Raw genomic sequence first — 22699 nt, 5'->3', positions numbered from 1 at the left:
CAAGAGACAGGATCTTGAAAAACATTTTTCAGAAATGAACAAGAGGTACCATAAGATAGAACGAATTGATGATGTTAACTTGAGGCAATTTTACCTTGAATCTGTACCTCCAACTCTTGGCAAAGAAGCTACAAAAACAATGGAAAATCAGGGGCTCACTATTCAAAACACCAGTTTTGGTGAGTTATATCAATTTGTTCTCCATGCTTTAGAACGACTATGCAACCAAGTTGAATTTGTTAAAGAAATGGAAAAGAATAAGCATTTATTAGGAAAATCTTGTGATAAGCCATATCTCAAGATCAAATGTAATCCAGAAAAAACCTACTTGGAAAAGTGACAAAGACCTCAAACAAAAAAGGAAAAAGAAAAAATTCAAAAGATTTAGATATCTCAGAAGATCAAGATTTCGGGATTTCAGACACAAGAAAGGAGACAGATGCTATGTTTGTGGCAAAAAAGGACATTTTGCAAAAAATTGCCCTAATCAGAAAAACGATCCACCTCCTGTCACAAGTTTTGGATGAAGAAATTGAAGATGATCTAGAATCTGTATTCTCTCTCGATGATGAACCGACTCCAGAAACCCTATTGTCTACTGCATATTCAGATGACAATGAGGTAAATGAAATAAGCAACACATATCTCAGAGATATTGTCTCCACAGGAAAATCATGCACCCCAATAGCCTTGATCCAAATACTTCCTGAGCATTATGCCAAACCTTTGTCCATAACAACAATTTTTGACACAGGACCATCCGCTAGTATCCTAAAATCAGATTTGCTGCCAAAACAGTTTTGGGAAACATGTAACCAAACCTTTCGAGCTGCTAATGGTGAAAAATTTACCATAAACTAGATTAGCAAACCCATTTTGATAAAGCTTTTTCTAAAACTAGTTATCCAGCACAAACTGTTAGGATCCTATTTACCCAACAAAGAACTTTTACTTGGATTTGATGTCTTACACCAGGTAAAACTCCAGTGGACCTGCAAAGGATTACATTATAGGAACCTAACCTTACCTTGGATTGCCTCCTTAGACCAACCACACAGCCTAGAAACCATTCAACAAAAAATTTTGTCAAACTGCTGTGCTAATTCTTACACTAAGTTTCTCAAAAAATGTACAAACCCTCTTTGGAGAAAGCAGAATTTTTATGTTAAATTACCTTTCAAGAAGAATGAGGACATAAATCCCACAAAAGCTTCCCACAGAGTTTTTAATCCAGATCTTTTGGAACAAAGCTAAACTAGAAATTCAAGATTTGATAAAGGAGCAATTAATCGAACCTACCAGTTCTCCTTGGGCTTGTGAAGGCTTTTATATAAATAAAAGGGCAGAACAAATTCGAGGAAAACTTAGGTTAGTAATCAATTATCAACCTTTGAATGCATTTCTTGCAGAAGATAGATTCCCCCTGCCAAACCAAACTGCACTATTTTCTCAAATTTCTCATGCACACATCTTTTCTAAATTTGATTTAAAATCAGGATTTTGGCAAATAGGAATTCATCCAGATGATCGTCCTAAAACAGCTTTCTGTCTGCCAAATTATCATTTTCAATGGACTGTCATGCCTTTTGGTTTAAAAAATGCACCTATATATTTTCAAAAAGTTTTAAGCCACATTTTTTAACCAAACTCAACACAGGCATTGATATATATAGATGATATACTCCTCTTCTCTTCTGATCTTGATAGTCATATACTTCTATTAGAAAAATTCTATTCCCTGTGTTGTAAATATGGTATTATGCTTTCTGAAAAGAAATGTGTTTTTGCTACAACATAAATTGATTTCCTTGGTATGCATTTCCATAACGGAATGTATAAACTTCAGCCTCATATAGCAAAACACTTACTACAATTTCCAGATATTCTATCTTCCGTAATGCAGATTCAGCAATTTCTAGGAATTGTAAATTATATGTCCCCTTGTATTCCTAAGCTTGCTCTCTTCACTAGTCCACTCTATCTCCTTCTGAAGAAAAAAGCACCACCATGGACAAAAAAAAACAGACTGAGTGCGTTCTTGAGCTCAAAAGATTTTCTCAATATCTTCCTTCTTTAAAAATCCCATCTACAGGTAAAGGATTTTGCAAACTGATGCTTCGGATGAAATTTGGGCATGCATTTTACTTGAAGAAAAAGATAAAGAACGGATGATTTGCGGATATAAAAGTAGAAAGTTCAAAGAATCTGAACTTCATTACCACTCTACATTTAAAGAAATCCTTGCAGTTAAAAGAGGAATTGAAAAATTCCAATTTCATCTAATAGGACATTCTTTCTTAATAGAGATGGATCTGTCAACTTTTCTAAATATGCTCAGATTCAAAAACAAGATTCTTCCAAATCCACAATTACTCAGATGGGCAAGTTGGTTTTCCCAATGGAATTTTGAATATAAACATATTTCTGGAAAGAACAATATCTTAACTGATATGTTTTCTCGAAAGAAATTTTCTGAAGATATTGTTCTTCAAATCGTCCCCTTTTTGGAACCTAAAATCGGAATGGATGAGAATGAACCAAGAGATATTCCTAATGAAATATATGACATCACCCTCACCAAGACAAAGGAAGCACAAAATGAGACTATGCAACAAAAAATGCACGAAATATTAATCAAAAATCATGGAGAATGTTTTCAAGGAATTCGATGCCATCCTACATATCCATTTTTATCCTTATTCCAGACCAGACACTATTATAATATGCCAAAAGAAGGTCTTTGTTTTCTATGGTACCTTACCCAAAACCACCATATCTGTTTTAATTTCCATGTGCGAAATTATCTTACCTTAGACATTGTCATTTCCTACAATGGTATCAGAGCATCTATGCATCTATGCATCTAAATCGTATCAGAGCATTTAGATGCATAGATGCATGCTCTCTCAAACAGATTAAAGGAAGGGCATAAACAACTTGAGTAAGAGAAATGAAAGCTTATAAACATCATAAACAACTTGAAGGAAATCAAGCAAACATACCAGAAATAGAGCATAAAGAAGACCAAAGGAAAGAAGAACGAAAGTAGCACACCAAAGCAATAGATCTAGACTAAGAGGCTCTAAGCAGCTCTCTGAACTAAACAAACAACCTACAAGGCCTTTTATAGGCATCGGACTTGAAATCCGGATTCCAAAATAAAATAAAAATAAACAGGTGGTTGGACAGGTGTCATGAACAAGACAGGTGGCCGACATGAATAGTGGACATGTGTCATGAACAGTGGACAGGTGGCCGACATGAATAGTGGAATCATCCTTATCTTGAACAGTAGAGTCATCCTTATCTTGAACAGTAGAGGTACCCTTATCTTGAGTAGTAGAGTCATCCTTACCTTGAACAGTAGAGGCATCTTGAACAGTAGAGTCATCCTTTAATCTGTGTCATAATCTAAGGACAATCCATCTGAATCATAACTTGGTGAAGAATGGTTGGATGGGCTATGTGAGGGTCCAATATATGAATCATCACTGGAGCTATCAATTTGTCCCTCAGGGGGTGGAGGATGGTCAGCAAGCCATATGTGTAATTGATGCAGAAGGGCAGCACCTTGGGGAGTCTCATCATTCCATATTGTTGTTCCTGTATAGACATCCAAAGGAATCTATTCTGGCTGGATTCTGTTAATGTAGCACATGAGGATTTTTAGCTCTTTCCATAGCTCAGTTTGAAATAACTAAAAGTTCAGGAGATTAGAATCATACCATCCAATGGTTTGAATATGGGGGTGTTGGGTGATGGAAGTATGTTCAGCATAAATAGAAGATTGCAGGTCTAAGTGAAAGGGTATAATGACATAAGGTCTGTGATAATAATCAAAGGATTCAGTCCATTGATTATAGTGGTAATGTTTTAATAGGAATTTGTAACAGTTGAAAGCTCTAGGGTTGGGATGGACATAATTACTCCATTGTAGGAAATGACAATGTCTGAGGTAAGATAATAATTTTCGCACATGGAAATTAAAACAGATATGGTGGTTTTGAGTAAAGTACCATAGAAAACAAAAGGCTTCCTTAGGCATATTATAAAAGTGTCTGGTTTGGAATAAAGATAAAAATAGATATGTAGGATGGCATCAAATTCTTTGAAAACATTCTCCATGATTTTTTATTAATATTTCGTGCATTTTTTTTTGCATAGTCTCATTTCGTGCTTCCATTGTCTTAGTGAGGATGATGTCATATATTTCATCAAGAATATCTCTTAGTTCATTCTCATCCATTCTGATTATGGGTCCCAAAAAGGGGACGATTTGAAGAACAGTATCTTCAGAAAATTTCTTTCAAGAAAACATATCAGCTAAGATATTGTTCTTTCCATAAATATGTTTATATTCAAAATTCTATTGGAAAAACCAACTTGCCCATCTGAGTAATTGTGGATTTGGAAGAATGTTGTTTTTGAATCTGAGCATATTCGGAAAGGTTGACAGATCCATCTCTATTAAGAAAGAATGTCCTATTAAATGAAATTGGAATTTTTCAATTCATCTTTTAACTGCAAGGATTTCTTTAAATGTATAGTGGTAATGAAGTTCAGATTCTTTGAATTTTCCACTTTTATATCCGCAAATCATCCGTTCTTAGGCTATATGAATATTGTTCCACCATTCTGTTGTACCTTGGTCATATCCTCAATCAGATCATAAATAACCATATCTCTTCTCACTACTTCCATCCATGTCCCTTTGGGCCTTCCCCTAGCGCTTTTAGAGCCTTCCACATGAACCAAATCACCCCTCCTAATGTGTGTTGTATTTGGTTTATGCTGCGTATCGCCTATTGGAGCCACCGCTAAGTTCCCTTGTATGTATTAAATCTGAACTCTATCATTTCTCTTGCCACTCATCCATCTCAACATTCTCATCTCAGCTACACTAATCCTATGTACATTGGAGAAGCGGAGTACAAGGCTAAAATCAATAACTCCTCAAATCAAAGGACTGCCCTTACTTGGTAACTTGGGAGAGGAGGGGGGAGCAAGAGAGAGCGAGGGATGCTATCAAGAGAAGATTGAGATAGAGTGGGTTGGCAACCAATTGGAGAGGGTGTGGGATGAGAGAGAGGGGGCACACTACTGAAAGAGTGAAATGAAGAAAGAGAATGGGAAAAGTCGCCTGCACTATAAGGGTGACATCATGCACCATCACAATGTGCTAATATAAGAACGAGAGAGAAAATGATATAGAGAAAAAAGGAAAGAAAGAAATGGAATAATGAAAGACAAGGGCCACGATGGTGGTGATGCCATCAGGACATGATAATCATTTTTCAAATGAAATAGTGGGGTTCATACATCATGTGTACATACAAAATGCTATACCTTTCTCTCAGCATCCATGATTTTGCATCATGTCATTTTGCACTTCAATGATTCTAAATGACATGAAATTTTGGACGATTTAGATGGGACCATACTTATGATCATCTTAGAATAAATTCACGACACCGATCTCAGCCAAGAGTCCAAGACAATGAGAACATCGTCGTCTGATCAAATGTTATGGATGACAGTTTCAGCTGAGGATTTAGACTACACCTCCCAGATAGCTAGTCACGATCCCGGGCAGCATGGTACATCTCTTGAGCAATGGGTGCAAGTTTCTAAGGCACCATCCATAATTTTTTGTGCTCATGGGGATCGTGAGTGTAGAACATGATAAACGGGCAAGAGCCTCCACCTTCTAGCAATTGGTCCCATCGAAATAGTTGAAAAAGATTTGCCATTCAAAATCACCATCATGCAAAAAACAATGCAATGCAAAATAGTAGGGGGTGAAATAAAACAGGCTGCAAGTGTCAATAAAATAAAACATGCCGCATTTTTAGTATTTACATTTATGTTTTGGCTTGTGAAATACTAAAATTGTAAGTAGCTGAATCAACCCAACGTGTATCTGAAAATGCCGATAATATCCTATTGACATCATCACCATCATTATTTTGTCCTTTCACTATTTTAATTTATTCATTCTTCATTATTTTCTCTCACTCTCATAATAACACCATCATGAGGGCGATGTCCACCAAGCTCTTTTTTTTTTTTCCTTTCCCCCATTCAGCAGTGTGCACCCCCCTTCAAATATCATGACCCTACCGACGGGCAGTCTTATTTTTACTCTCTCTCTCTCTCTACCGACAGTCAGTCTTATTTTTACTCTCTCTCTCCCTCTCTCTCTCTCTTTCTCTCTCACTCGACATGCAATGTGTAAGTTTTAATACTCGTTATAATTTTTACCATGAACTTTTGTTGTACCATGTTTTTCCTTGCTTTTATTATTTTGAATTTTTAATTAGTTTTATAGTTTTTTGTTTGCTGAGGGTATGGCCCTTAATAAAATAGAATAGTGGAACAAGACTTGCGCCGACCCAAATAGATGGGATAATGCTCAGATGGCAATGATGAAGACAAATCAGTTTTATAGTCTTTTATGTTTAAAGAAATGGTCCAACAGCTGTTAGACCAGTTTTCTCCAGACCAGCCCCTTCCACAGTTTGAGCAACGGTCCGGTCCTTGTAACACTAGTTCAAGTAAATACTCACCCATGTTATGTGTGTTGGGTTTTTGTGCCCATTTAAAGGTCTTATGAGAGCATGTAATGAATTATATGATAGTGGAACAATGAACTCTAGTGGGATCATAATTCAGAAGGACCGAAGTTGGCAATATTGATGCTGAGAACTCAAACTAGACTTGACGAGCTAGGCCAGTTGAGCTCTGAAACCCTATGATACCTGGGCATTTAACACAACCAAAAAGGGTTAGCAGGGTTTATCCTTGATGAGGTCGGAGAGATGCCCAAGGTAATAAGGGACAATGTGACCCTTCTGTGCGATTGGTAGGCCTAAAAGGACAAGGGACAAATCCTTATCAAAGACCATCACTCTGCATGTACATATAATAGCCGTACTGGGAAGTGAACACCATTGAGCGTGTTGCATTTATATGTACTAAAGATAACCCCCATGCACCAATTGCATTGTGTGTACAGAGGTCTATGTGACTTAGGCTTGTCCCTAGGGGGAACTTATAATACATAGATTAGGATTGTGTTCTCATCACCTATTGGCTAGCTTTGGAAGTCCAATCATGAACTCCTGCAATGGACTGTAGGTCATAGGAATTAATGGGTCAGTTTAAAAAGTGAGTGCCTCAGTATTACGCATTTTTTCTTAACAAAGTTGGATCTTATTCCCATCAAATTAATTTAGAAATAATTAATTTGGTTATCAATGACTTTTAGATTATATAAAATAAATTTTTAGAAGTCCCTAGATATTTTATTTTATTAAAATTGATTTATGAATAAGCTTAAACTATATTTTCGAGTATTTAACTATTCAAAAGGAAAATGAAAAATACTTAATTGTTTTCTAAAAATCATTTCTTGCTTTTAAAATTATTAAGACATGTGGGAGCCCATTATACTTTAGGAGCCTCACCTATCTAGCACTTTTTATGAAGGTGTGGGGTCCATAAGTGCCTCCATGGGTGCATGCCCCACCTCTCTCCCTATCTTTCTATTTTGTAAAGGCTTGTGTCATAAGCCACTCTTTTGATTGTAACAATATAGGAAACTTTTGAAAAGAGGATAATTGAAATTTTCAAAAGTAGCATGTGCAAAGAATGATTGGAAATAAAAGGAAAGTGCATTATATTTTCTCTACATTCCATATTTGATGGGATTAGATTAAGCAAGATGAGGGATAAGATTCTAACACCTTCCATAAAATCATGATTGCGAATCAATGGATTGTATGACTAAGATATCTCACCCTACAGTTCTCTTACGATCAATGGTCTAGATCAAATCTCCATAAGGATAGTTAAACCCAACAAACCCTAACCTTGACCTAAAGCTCAATGGGTTGTCTATAAAATATCTCACTGGGTTGTCTCTTCTACACTACACTTAACCTAAAGCTCTCTCTCTCTCTCTCTCTCTCTCTCTCTCTCTCTCACCCTTCAAACGTGGCATGCCACCCTCTCTCATCTTCTCTATCTCTCTCTCTCTCTCTCTACCTCTCTAACTCTCATACACTCTCTAAACCCTATAAAAGTGGCACGCCCTATACTAGATATATTGTTAGAGGTGGCACGGCCCACTTAGAGAAAAGAAGAAAAAGGCCCAAACTTTGTTCCACTTGCTCTCATATTCTTGACGGGTTTCTAGCAAATGCTTCCCAAAGTTGTGAGATCTAAGAAAGACATTGATCCCGTGCACCATCGGTGGAGGAGACCCAGTGTGGGGTGTATCAAGTCCAATTGAGGTAATTTTTTGGCATCTCTTTTATTTTACTACACTTTATGTTTCTTATTCCCAAGATCAAGTCTATGTAATTTTTGTTTATATAATAAAGAATTGTTAAAGTGGTAGCAAGTGAGAATCCATCTTCGGAGTTTTATTTGTTTATTTGAGTTCTTATTGTAATCTTTGGAGTTATGTAAGTGTGCTAGACAGTTTGGAAAAAGAAAAATTTTAAACTATATAAACCGTGCCAGTTCACATTGTCCGCTTTTATTGGTATCCGAGCAATAGTTTCTTGCTGCCACTATATTGTTTTATGTTATTATTTTGGTACTTTTGGGACAAGAGAACATGGCAACAATAAGTTTCATTGTTGAAATCTTAAAGACCGAAACGTTCGATGGTACAAACTATGCCTCATGGAAGCGCAAAATAGGCTATGTGCTCTATGAGGAGGGTTCGCACAATATCCTCACTAAGGCTCCACGGTCTCAGCATAGAGGGAAGGCATCTTAGGCTATGAGAGATGCATATGCCGAATGGGAGCGAAAAAATACACTCGCACGGATATCCTACTCGTGGCTATGCACTACTCGTATGCATCCAAGTATGAGCCAATTAAGACCGTGCAAAAGGGATGCATGAATGGCACGAGAAGGAATTTGCTGATCCTTCTCTCATGAGGAAGACTCTTGCCATGAAGAAGTAAAATGATTTGAAGATGGCCGAAGGAGGGAAGATAGCCGAGCATGTTCACGCGCTCAAAGCTCTTATTTGTGAGTTGGAGGCAATCGAGATGCAGCCTAATGAACCCATGAAGTCGTTCACTTACCAAATACTCTCTCCTCCTCATGCCTTCCTTTGCTCCTAGGCTAGAGGAGCTTATTATTTGCTTAAAGCCGAGGAGGAGAGAAAGAATGCACACAATGCACCAGCACCCAAAGATACAGTGCACATGGTAAATTCTAAACCTTACTTTAAGCCAAACAAGGGTAAGGGGAGGTTCAATAATAAGAAAAGGAATGAGGAAAAGAAAAAGGGAGAGAGAGAACAAGAAAATAATAGGGGAAAGAGAGAAAAGACAATGCTTTGTGTACAAGAAAGTTGGGCATATAGCTAAGAATTGTTGGTTTAACATAAACAATGGTGAAAATAGAGAATATGCATGTGTTGTCGTTGCGAGCATGCTAACCAACCCCAATGAAACACAAAGCATCTTTATGTATTGACTCAGGTGCTACAGCCTACATGTCATACACCAAAGATTGTTTCCGCAATTTTAAACCTATGGGGCAGAGTAAGCAACATATCTACATGGGAGGAAACCAAAAGACCAATACATGTGCTTGAAATGAAGAATGGGCAAATTGTGGTCCTAAAGCAAACACTTTATGCTCCCGATATTAGGAATTGTTTGGTTTTAGTCCCAAAGATGGCTAAGGCTGAGTTTGTCACCATCTTCTCTGCTGATAAGGTGACAGTTAAAAACTACAGTGAAGTTGTTATGACTGGTCTTCTCAAAGACAAACTTTTTATTATTGAAATAAAGGAAGAAGTTACTTATGTCTCGTCTCCCACTCATGAGAAAGATGCTTTTCTATGGCATATGTGCTTTGGGTACATGAGTTACAAAAGAATGGAGAGATTAAGAAAAGATGGTATTTTAGGAAACTACAAAGGGGATTTATTAGAAGTGTGTGAATCATGTGTACAAGGAAAATTAATAAGGAAAAATTCTATCGGGGCACAAAGAGCTTCTAATGTTTTAGAAATCATCCATAGCGACATGTGGTCCCATGAATGTGGCAACCAAAAGCCGCAAAAGATATTTCAGCGCTTTTATCAAAGACCACTCGCGATATGCCCATATTTACCTTATGCACTCAAAAACTGAAGCCTTAGAACGATTTAACAAGTACAAGGCCGAGGTAGAAAACCAAACAAGCCAAAAGATAAAAGAAAGGGCGGAGAATACTCCTCACATATCTCTAGCGACTTATATGTAGAGCATAGTATTATTATTCATCAATACACCATACCTTATACTCCCGAGCAAAATAGAGTTGCCGAGAGACACCTTGGTAGAAATGATGAGAAGAATGATGGGGAATGCAAAGCTCTCCCTTGACTTTTGGGGAAAAGCAGTATTGGCGACAGGATATATCCTGAACTGTGCACCCACTAAGGCTGCTCCTCTTACCCATCATAAGATATTCACTGGTTGTACTCCATCCCCTAAGCACCTAAGAGTCTGGGGCTGTTCTGCCCATGTCCTAATCTCATATCAAAATAGGACTAGACTTGATCCCAAGACTATTAAATGTGTATTCATTGGCTACCCTAACCATAGTAAGGGGTATCGATTCTACAACCTTGGGCAGTCATAGAAAGCCAAGCCACCCACGTCTTTGAGGACAAGTTCCTTGAAGCAAAAACTAGTCGTAAGCAAGCTGATCTCTAAGAGATGGCTAGTGACAAGGTTGTGTCTCGAGAACCCAAATCACTACTTAGGAGAAGTAACCGTATTAGAAGACCACCCGATTTCTTCACCACCTAGGAAATACTATGAGAGAGTTGGGGATGAGCCAGATCATGAGCCTACCACATATCAAGAAGCCATAACTTGTCCTAAAAAGAACCACTGGGTAGAAGCCTACAAGTCCATTACCCAAAACCAAGTCTGGGAGTTAGTATCTTGACCTCAAAACTGTAAGGCGATTCGCCCAAAAGGAAGGGATTGACTATGATGAAACCTTTTCTTCTGAAACTTCCATCCATTAGAATCTTAATAGCCATAGCTGCCTATTTTGACTTTGAGGTCCATCAAATGGATGTGAACACAGCCTTTCTCAATGGGGAATTAGAAGAAGAAATATACATGAAACAATCTGACGGTTTCGAAGAGAAAGGAAAGGGGAACCTAGTTTGTAAACTTAAAATATCCCTTTATGGCCTAAACCAAGCATCACCCCAGTGGTACATCAAATTTCAAGAGACCATGTCTCAAGCGAGGTTTACATCGAATGAGGAAGACTACTTGCATTTATAACAAGGTCAATGGGAATGATGTTGTATTCATATCACTCCATGTGGATGATATGCTAATAGTTAGTAGCTCAATGGTCCTTGTGTTGGAAACAAAAGAATTCCTTTCATGACACTTTGATATGAAAAATCTAGGGGAAAACTTCATATGCGTTAAGCATCAAGTTAATAAGAATTGAGAAAATTGAACCATTCAACTTTCTCGAGCAACTTACTGCAAAAGAGTACTGGAAAAGTTTAAAATAGACAAGTGTAAGCCCATATCAATCCCTATCGATAAGAAGACGAAACTTAGTTCACAAACGTGTCGTAGAGAGGATAACGAGAAAAAAGCCATGGAAAGAATCCCGTATCGCAATTCAGCAGCATCTCTGATGTATGTCATGTCAGGAACAAGACCAGACTTGTCCTATGCTATGAACATCATTAGCTGGTTCCAATGCAACCCTATGATTGAGGATTGGAAGGCGATTAACTGAGTTCTAAGGTACTTAAAAGGAATTGAGAACTATGTGCTAACTTATGAGGGAGAATCATCAATTGTTGTGCAAGGGTATATATATGTGAGTTACCAAGGTGACCCCGATGACAAGAAATCCACATCAGGATATGTGATGATTGGAGGTGGTGATGTTCCTTGGAAATCAAAGAAACAGAATGTTGTGGCATCATCCACCATAGAATCAAAATACATAGCATGTTGTCTAGCAGCCAATGTGGTTGTATGGATAACGAAGTTTCTTACTCGATTACAGTTTGAGCCCGTACAAATGAGCATGAGTAAGGATCTTCTGCAACAGCCAAGCCGCAATTGGTGTGGCTAAGGAACCACAGTTTCACAAGAAATCCAAGCATATCAAGCCATGTTATTATCATGTTCGATATGAAGTACAGCTTGGAGAGATCGAGATCACATATTCCCACAGAGGTAATGGTTGCAAACCCTTTGACAAAGAGGCTAGTTGCAAATGCTTATGTTAAACATGTACATAGGATGGGGCTGAGAGAGAGAGAGTAAGGCCTTTAAAGGCCAAGTGGGAGATATTGGGTTTTTGTCGTCATTTAAAGGCCTTACAAGATCATGTAATGAATTATATGATAGTGGAACAATGAACTCTAGTGCGAGCATGGTCCAGAGGGACCGAGGTTGGGAAATATTGATGTTGAGACTCAAACTATGCTTGAACAGCTAGGCCAATTGAGTTCTAAAACCCTAGGATACTTGAGCATATAGCACATCCGAGAAAGGTTAGTAGGGTTTCCCTTTGATGAGGTCGGAAGATGCCTAAGGTAGGCCTAAAGGGAAAAGAGTCAAAGCCTCATCAAAGACCATCACCCAGTATGTACATATGAAAGCTATATCGGGACGTGAACAACCATTGAAGGTGTTGCATGTACATGAGCTAGAAATAGCCCCCATGCACCAATTGCGATGTGTGTGCATAGGTATGTATGACCTAGGTTTGTCCCTTAGAGGGGAAACATGTAGTCAATAGACTAGAATTGTGTTCTCATCACCTATTGGTTGGCTTTGGTAGTCGTATCATGAACCCCTATAATGGACTGGGGGTCATGGGAAATATTATGTCAGTTTGAGAAAGTGAGTATGTAATGATTTAAAAAGCGGACTGCCCAGCGCCTAGGCGGTCCATCCCTGGGCGGCTGCCTAAGCGGTACGGAACCCGCCTAGCGCCCAGCCCTGGGCAGCCGCCCCAAGGCGGAAATCCATTTCAGTGGGGGAAATTTGGTCATTTTTCCTTGTTTTTAAGGCCCAAAATTTAGGGTTTTAAGTTCATTTGAAACCTAAAACTTGTTTGAGCCAAATTTAGAGAGAGAAAACCACAAAAAACTAGATTGTAGTGAATTTTTCAAGATCGAAGGGTTACTCAAAGTTAACCAAAGTTAATCAAAACATCACCCATTGGTACTATATTTACTTTTTGATGTTTTGCAAAGTTATTAGGGGGTGTTTTAGAAGATTTTGAGCATTTAGAAACATCTTTGAGGTAAAAGTTTGAAGATTGAGCAATCAAACTCAGTTACTCAAAGTAAGTGATTTTTTTTATTACTTTAGCCTTTAGTAATTTGCATTATTTTTTAGATGTCTTCTTCGGGATCTAATAACAGTGATGATCCCGGATGGAAATACGATTATAACCCAGATCCTAATGATGAAAATTGCATAAGATGCAATTTTTGTGAAAAGGATACAAAAGGGGGCATAACCGGTTAAAGAAACATCTTGCCGGTATCAGGGGGGATGTTGCCCAAGTAAAAAGGCTCCTGATGTTGTTAAAGAGGAAATAAAGAATTTTATGAACTTGGTAAAAATGAAAAATGATGAGAGATTGCCTCTATAGTAGAGATTAGGTCTGGGGTTCGAGTCAATTTTGATAATGATGATAGTGATGAGGAAAGGATTGGGGAGGGATGTCATGAGGTTGAGCAATCCATTATTAGGGGAAAGGGGAAGGGAGTTGTAATTGCTTCTGGTTCTGGGACTAAGAAGCCTCGTGTTAGAGGCCTTATGGATAGTTTCTTACCTCGGCCTGACCTTAAGATTGCAGGAAAGAAACCAAAAAAGAAAACCACCATTGAAAATAGAATCAAGAAGGAAGAGAGAGATAGAGCTGCGTATTATTTGGCTGCATGGTTTTACGAGGCGGGCAATCCTTTTAATACAGTTCGCTTGAGCAGCTTTTATGCTGCCGTAGAAGCAATTGGCCAATTTGGCCCTGGGATGAAACCCCCAAGCCCATATGAGCTTTCAGAGCTTTTTTTAAAAAAGGCAGTGAGTGCCACAAAGGAAGCTGTAGAACTTAAGAAAGATGCATGGGCTCAGTATGGGGTTTCTCTTATGAATGATGCTTGGAGTGATACGAAGAGAAGAAGTCAAATGAATTTGCTTACGAATTGTCCAGTAGGGACTGTTTTTTTGAGGTCTATTGATGCCTTTGATCATATCCATGATGCCCATTACATATTTCAAGTGATAGATAAGGGAATCAAGCAGGTTGGCGAGCATCTTGTTGTACAGGTTGTCACAGACAATGCTGCTGCTAATGTTGCTGCATCTAATTTGTTGCGCATAGCATATCAAGGAATCTTTTAGATACCATGTGCAACACATTGTATAGACCTCATGCATGAGGCTCTTGGCGGTTTAACCGAGATATCAGGTGCAGTGAAGAAGGCCAAGTATGTTACAAATTTCATTTATAGCCACCATATCACCTCAGCATGATGCGTATCTTTACAAAGAAGAAAAAGATTGAGGCCTGGGGTTACGAGATTTGCAACCAGGTACTTATGCCTAGATAGCATACATTCGAGTAGAGTGCAGTTGAGGCAAATGTTTACCTCGAATGAGTGGAGAGCATGCAAGTGGTCTAAGGCTCACGTTGGGAAGAAGGTGAGAGATATTATACTTTATAAGGCTTTTTGGCGAGGTGTGAAGGACGCTCTTAAAGTATTTTGTCCTCTTATCAAAGTCTTTCGCATGGTTGATAGTGACAAGCCTTCTATGGCCGATATATATGATGCTATGGAGAAATACAAAAGAGAGATCGCCCAAAATTTCAATGATGAAGAAACCCGCTACAAGCCTATTTGGGAGATTATTGATGATAAGTGGGATAAGCAGCTACATCGGCCACTGCATGCAGCTGGTTATTTTTTTTACCCAACTTTGTTTTATATTGACAAGGATATACAAACAAATGACACAATTATTGATGGATTTAATAAGTGTGTAGAGGTGCTAGTCCCTGATCTTAAAATGCAGGACATTATATGCGTTGATGAGCTGATAAATTACAAGTGCTCATTAATGTCTTTTGGGAGTCCAATGGCGATGAGGCAAAGGACCAAAATTAATCCATGTATTAAATATTATTATCTTAAAAATATTCTTAAGTTCATCTTCATCAAGTTCAACTATTCAAGTAATCAAGTATTTATATTATTTATTTATTATTTTTTTTATTTCTTTTCAGCCCATTGGTGAAGCCAACATGAGCGTAGTTCTCCAAATTTACAAAAGTTGGCCATTTGGATCTTAAACCTAACCACTTCTTCATCCGGTTGTGAGCGCAATTAGAGTACTTGTGAAGGGGTAAGGCCATTAGGGTAATTTGTATAATTTTATAAATAATACATGAACCATAGATATTAGATTTTAATTAGTTCACTTTCATTTATTTTGTTAGGTTCATACAAAGAAAAGGAATAGGCTTGAATCAAAGAAGCTCAATGACCTTGTCTATGTCAAGTACAATCGATTCTTGAAGGATAGATTTGTTAAGAGAGATAATAGAAACCCCATCAGATCAAAAATATGGACAATGCTATGGAGTAGTTAGCTAATGATGATGAGGTTGAGGGGCACGAAGGATTGACATGGGACATGGTCATGGATGCTTCAGGGACATCAGTTGACCCTCCAAAGGCCACTAGAGCTTCTACATAGAGAACATGGGTGGAGGAAGAAGAGGCAGATTCACAGGAAAAGGAGAAAGACTAAGTCGCAATATGTCGAGCTCTTTTGATTAGGGTGTGGGGCCCACAAGTGCCTCCATGGGTGGCAAGCCCCACCTCTCTCCCTTTCTTTTTATTTGTAATGGTTTGTGTCATAAGCCACTCTTTTTATTGAAACAAGATAGGAATCTTATGAAAAGAGGCTAATTGAATTTTCAAACGTAGCATGTGTAGAGAATGATTGGAAATAAAAGAAAAGTGCATTATATTTTCTCTACATTCTATATTTCATGGCATTAGCTTAAGGAAGAAGAGAAATAAGGTTCTAGCACTTTCCATAAGATCATGATAGCTAATCTATGGATTGTATGGCTAAGATCTCTCACCCCGCAGGTCTCCTATGATCAATGGTCTAGATCAAATCTCCATGAGGATGGCTAAACCCTAGAAACCCTAACCCTAGCCACAAATCTATAAAATATCTCAATGGGTTCTCTATACTACACTTGACCTAAAGCTCTCTCTGTCTCTCTCCTCTTAGGTGGCAAGCCAACCTCTCTCATCTTTTCTCTCTCTATCTCCCTAACTGTCATGCCCTCTCTAAACCCTAGAAGGGGGCACGTCCCATACTAGATATATTGTTAGAGGGGGAACATCCCACTTAAAGAAAGAAGAGAAAGGCCCATACTTTGTTCCACTTGCTCTCATATTCTTGAGGGGTTTCCACAAGGCTTCCCAAAGTTGTAAGATCTAAGAAAGGCCTTGATCCCGTGCTCTATCGGTAGAGGAGACACAATGTAGGGTGTATCAAGTCCAATTGGGGTAATCTTTTGGCATCTCTTTTATTTTACTGCACTTTATGTTTCTTGTTCTCAAGATCAAATCTATGTAATTTTTGTTTATGTAATAAAGAGTTGTTAAAGTGGCAGCAAGTGATAATCCATTTTTGGAGTTTTATTTGTTTATATGAGTTCTTATTGTAATCTTTGGAGTTATGTAAGTGTGCTAGCCAGTTTGGAAAAGGAAAAATTTTAAACTATATAAACCGTGCTAGTTCACATTGTCCACTGTCAATATGTTAGCTCCTGATTACAAACTTAAGTTCTCAAGCATAACTTTGTGTTCCCCTAGGATCAGTGAAGGAATTCGTTGGACTGATAGTAAGGCTTATGTCTCTTGCTTAACACTCTTCTTCCACCAAGGTTCCTGGACCTAGGATACAAATCTGTCGATGGCTCCTCAATGACTCCAAATTTGCTGCAAGCTCATCCCTTGTCCATTGGGATCATGATGGGCTACAGCCTCATTCTCGGAACCCTACTCTCAACTCGCTTTTGTCAGAATATTCTCGAGTGTAGACTAGGTTTTCTGTGTTACAAGGAGAAAGCAATTAATGCAACAGCTTAGTGATAGGCCGTAAGCAGTGCAATATAATAATATTTCCTTTTTCATTATGGATCCAGCTTTTTTATGCTTATTCTTTTTAACAGGTTCGTTGAAGTCTACATACCTTTCAATATGAAAGGAGTCTTTAGCATATCTCATTTCCAAAATTTTCATTAAGGGAAGATCATGAATTTATTAAGATTTGGCAGTTACATTTGATATTTCACTTTGAGGGATGCCATTGCTGAGTGCACTGAGGTCAAAAGTACTCCAAAGGTGGTACTGTTTAAATGTAACAATAACCATAAGGAGGTCCATCTTTCCTTTTTTTCCTGATAAGAGAGAGGTCCATGTGTCAAACTCTTGCTTAGTAGTCAAATAATCCGAATTTTGTCCACAAATTGTACAACATATAAATGCTTTGAAACAAGAATACATGGAACGATTAAATAAGTCACAGAATACAACTCTTCATGTTCAAGTTCTAGAAACTTGGCGATATCACGAGGATGTTATAAATTTACAATGCCTCTTCAAAGAGAACTTTCAAAGTAAGATTTTAGGTATTGGATTTAATATCTTTTGGACCTGAAGTTAAGAAATCAAGATTACAGATATGCCGAGGATAAATCAAGATCACAGATATGCCAAGGAAGCTCACAGTTTGCAAAGTGCAAGATAATCCCTTGGCATCAATTTTTTAATGCTCTTAAGATGATAGGAGACATTACCAAATCCATTCTTTATGAGACACTTTGGCTCAACATGATCTACTGGAAAGCAAAACAGCCTGACGTTGTTCATGCAATGCATGTGGAAAGACCTTATTTTTGACATGTGAGAGATTTTGAATTACTTTTGCTTCTTTTCCTCTCTCCCCTTTCGAGTTGATGGATATGTTGACACAGACTGGAGTGGTTGCCATATACTCAACCATCTGCAGCATCCTTTTGTAACTTCATAAACATGCTTTTTTATTATGTAAATCTGAGAATCAGGATACAATCTCAATGCGTATCCTTACAGGTCGGTAGGGTAATAGCAAGAATGGTTTTCTTATATGCTCCAACTCTCTTATTGAAGATGCATGTACCACCAGAATTACTAGTATTCCATTTTTTATGAACATACAAAGTAATTGGCGGCAAATACATGGATAAACATCATTGCTGCATGCTTACTATGAGTATCCACTAGGGGATTTGTTTACCAAATCCACTGCATGATTGTGCCATCAATACTTGGCAACCCTATGGCCATGGTTCAGTCATATCAGTTTGATGTGAGTATAGAGGCACACATGGTTGATATTTTCATTTTAGACTTTATTGTTGTGTAGTGTTTCTTTAATTTTCCTTCACCAAGGGAATCGCTATGGTTATATACAAGCACAACGGTACGTAGCTTTTGCATTCATAAATACCACTATAGAGTAGGGTGGAACTCCAGTATCGAAAACATTGTCCTTTACATATCTGGCTTTCTTTCCCCAAAAGTTTGACTCTGCTTACAGAATCCAACATTATAACTGACAAACTGCCATGTCATTATGTACTTATGATGTAGGGAAATTTGAGGAAACAGTAAAATCAGCAAGAAACAAAGCCGAACACAAGCAATTCAAAGAAACCTAGGGTTTCTTCTCTATACCCAAGCAAAGGGTGCCAAAAGTCTAAACTTTCCCCTTTTTCAATATTTAAAAATCATGAGGAATGACTCCTCAAGACCACAAACACATCTTATACATTATGATTTAACATTCCAAGTACAAAAAGTGTCCAAACCAATAAATACATTGACCATATATCCTAACTTAACTTAAAATTTGTAATGATAGTTTTACCCCTATGAATAGTACCCATAAACAATACTCATGAACAATAATTAAGTAGCACTCATAAAGTAAATAAAATATAAATAAAAATCCTAGAATTCCTAAAAACTAAAAAAATCTAAAAATAAACCCTAAACCTAAAACTATAATACACATTCTTCGCAATTGAATAAAATTAAAAATAACAGTAATTTTGCACATCATTCTCCCCTGGTTGGAGAAAACTCGTCCTCGAGTTTTGGAGTATGCCAAGATTAGTGCAGCGTCAAAACCACCTTCTTCAACCTTCTTCTTCTTTGTCGGCTCAAATATTACTTGTGGTAAAAAAAAATTCCTAAAGAAACAAATCATGACATGTATATTGAGGAATCATGAAAATTTACCAAGTACAGCTATCCTTAAAACTCCTATTGAAAATCGTGTAGAAAATTTCAAGCCCAATTTTCTGGTCTTTAGAGGTTTTCTCGACATCTATTTCATTACTTTCTGAAATCAGGGCTAGAATTTGCGGTTTATGCGTCGACCACACTTCCACTGTGCTACTCTAATTCAAATGCCCTAAATCTCTTGAATGCTCCACCTCTTCTATATTAATGAGATTTTTAAAGGCAATGATTTGGATCAGCGCTCCTACAGCCTTCTCTCCATATTCTTCACCCTCTTCCTAAATCTCTTCATCATCATCTTAATCCTTATCCCAGATCGGATCTCCGAAGAAATCTTGTTGTTTATCTGAGTATATATCAAAGATTAGTGGTGAATCTCAATCTACAACCAACTCATTTTCGATGCATTCTGTGTCAAAATCAAGAATCTCATCCTTCAAATTGAAAATCCCAGAGTGATATTCCTACATCTAGGTCTTCTATCACTATCCTCATCACTCGACTCCCTACATGGAGCGCAAAAGTGAAAAATCTTGTACTCGAGATCCTCTTGGGCCGAAAGAATATCGTCATGCCCATTATTGAGGACCGGGAATGCTACGTAAGCTGCCGAACTAGACTTTCAAGTTCCTCAATTCTCTCATCTCTGGAATCATGTAGCGGATCTTTGAATATCCCCCTTCTACGACCCCTTATCGCTACCATAGGTTCACCAAAATCCCTAGGCAAATATTCAAAATGCTGAAATTAACACGATCTAGGTTGCTTTGGCAAAACCTTGGGCCAAATCAGCAAACCCTAGGCCCGGTTGTAACTTCTCGGCTTCGTTATTGATCTAGGCAACCAAAAATCTTCTCTCCAATACCGTTTGTGTAGTGCTACAGTACATTCCATACAAATCACGGGCTCTAATACCAATTTGATGTAAGGAAATTTGAGGAAGCAGTAAAATCAACAAGAAACAAAGCCGAACACAAGCACGGTTCAAAGAAACCTAGCATTTCTTCTCCATACCCAAGCAAGGGTTCCAAAAACCTTCTCTTTTTCAATTTTTAAAAGTCATGTGGAATGATCCCCTCAAGGCCCCACATACATTTTATACATTATGATTTAATATAACAAGTACAAAACGTGTCCAAACTAATAATACATTGACCCATATATCCTAACTTAATTTAAAATTTGTTATGACAGTTTTACCTTTGTGAACAGTACCCATGATCAGTACTCATGAACAATGCTCATGAAATGAATAAAAAATCCTACGATCCCTAAAAAACTAAAAAAACCCTAGAAAACTCCTAAAACTAAAACTATAATATACATCATTCAAAATTGAATAAAAATTAAAAATAAGAGTAATTTTGCACTTCATCAACTTTCATCACCATATGCACCAGGAATTCAAAGTGAAGGGGAATGCAAAAAATTGCAGTAGGGAAGCATTTGATTATCATGCACATTTATAGTAGCAGGCAATCCAATGGGCCAAGATTTTAGGCCCTAGTTGTCAGGTAACTTCATGGCTCAACAAGAAAACACTCCTGAGAGTGTGACAGCATTTATATACAGCAATACTGATGTAGAGAGAAAAATGCCACACAAAATCATACACACGAAACTACAGGAACAAATAACATGCACAAGGAATAACAGAAAAACTTACAAGTCAACCAGATAAAATGGAATAATTAAGAGAGCCCATGGATCGATAGAATGCACATGATACAAACCAGAGATACTTCAAATCACATGCAAAGGAAATGTTTAATAACAACAGAAGTAAACTATAATGAATCTATGTTAAACAAACCAAAAGATATCATAATTTCCAAATTGACAATTAAAACCCTATAGATTTTATGAGCAAATATAAATAAATACAACAGAAGGGGAAATTACTGCAAGCAAAACAAGACTATTGCAGATACATGAATTAACTAAACACCTAAAAGGGTTTTAATAATCAAAAGGAAAGTTTGGTAACTTTTACCTGATGACGGAAAACCACATAAGCAAAGCCGAAAAACACAACTATGAAGGGAAGTAGAACGGGAGTAACCACTGCATAAACAAGGCCGAGCAAAAAATAAAGCTGTATTTGGGGTTCTGATGAGTTAAAACCAAGACTTCCAGGATCCATAGCCTCCTCCCTATCTTTTTCTGTCTTAACAAGAAAAAAGTTCTTCAAATGATATATAACTAAAGGTTTCAACCTTAGAATCTCTGCAGCAATTCCAGCCCAACCATCAAGCATAACATAGGTTATGAAAAAGGTTGCCTTCATAGGAATTGAGACACCAATAGTTATGGGGATTCTGCAGATATTTAATCAGTCAGGTTGTGAGAAGAAGCCAAAAACTGCCAACTCAATAAAGAAGGGAAAAAAAAAATCTTCTTGTACTAATTATTATATTGATAAGACCATGAATTATGTATAACTTCACAAACGAGTTACAATCTTTTCTTCATCTCTAACCACAAGGAAGTAGAAAGGGAATATTTAAATTTTAAGGAGTGTAGCGCCAAATCAAAAGGCAATATCCTCAATCAACTTCAAAACTATGCTGTAAAGCATAAAAAGAACATAAGAACAAAACAGGAACTCACGACATTTACATTATTGCTTATGAAATAGACTTGGAGTTATTAAGCTTAGCAGCAACTTAGACAAGAAGATTTCACAATTATAAATGTTATGAAGCACTTGCCCTCCATCTAGGACTACTAACAACCAATATAACATTGATTCACTAAAATATTCTGTATTTTATTTTGACAAATATGGGAAACAAGGAAAACTTTTCAAATCCCCAATATGTGGTCAGTGGTCCACATGTTACTTTGAAATACTGTATTCATTGTTATGTCTTGCACCCGTTTATTTGGGTTCCCCACCAGGGTCTTGACAAATTTGTGAAACGTTAAAAACTCTGCAAATCCCCAACGTTTTGTCAGTGGTCAACATAGAAAAGGATTAGTTTGGAACTCTTACATTCATTGTTATGTCGTGCACCAGTGTACTTGGGTTTCCACATACAAGTGCACCAGTGGAAGCCCTAGGATTGGCAAACTTGCATCAGGGCGACCTCATTAGCTGTCATAGCACCCTGGGCAAGTGTCTAGCACTTTCCAGTATTCTTCCACCTCAAAATGAAATAGTGCAACCCAGGAGTGCTCTTCTGCCACAAACATGACTATGATATCTAGGGACACAGGATACAAATATTGCATCATGGAAGACAGTCCTCATAAAAACTTAAGGATAACAGTCCGGACTCGAATACCCAAAGAACTGAA

The 22699-nt window shown here is 37.6% G+C and overlaps 1 protein-coding gene across 2 annotated transcripts in view; it reads right to left on the bottom strand.

Annotated features, from left to right (window-relative positions):
• LOC18433665 (hyperosmolality-gated Ca2+ permeable channel 1.2) overlaps nt 1–22699 on the bottom strand; it is an 87500-nt gene that overhangs the window by 14660 nt on the left and 50141 nt on the right. For both annotated transcript variants that reach the window (XR_016045187.1, XM_006843747.4), the window contains exon 10: nt 21393–21717. Coding sequence is in view for 1 of the 2 variants with exons in the window: in XM_006843747.4 (XP_006843810.1) it covers nt 21393–21717 (325 nt within the window). In the remaining variant the exon portion in view is untranslated. The remainder of the gene's footprint in view (nt 1–21392; nt 21718–22699) is intronic.

Source organism: Amborella trichopoda, chromosome 12, assembly GCF_054954075.1.
Source record: "Amborella trichopoda isolate Santa Cruz 75 chromosome 12, AtrichopodaSantaCruz75HAP2 v2.0, whole genome shotgun sequence".
In the NCBI taxonomy this organism is placed as follows: Eukaryota; Viridiplantae; Streptophyta; class Magnoliopsida; order Amborellales; family Amborellaceae; genus Amborella; species Amborella trichopoda.
Note: the sequence above shows the minus strand (reverse complement) of the source record. Positions and strands in the feature narration are given on the sequence as shown.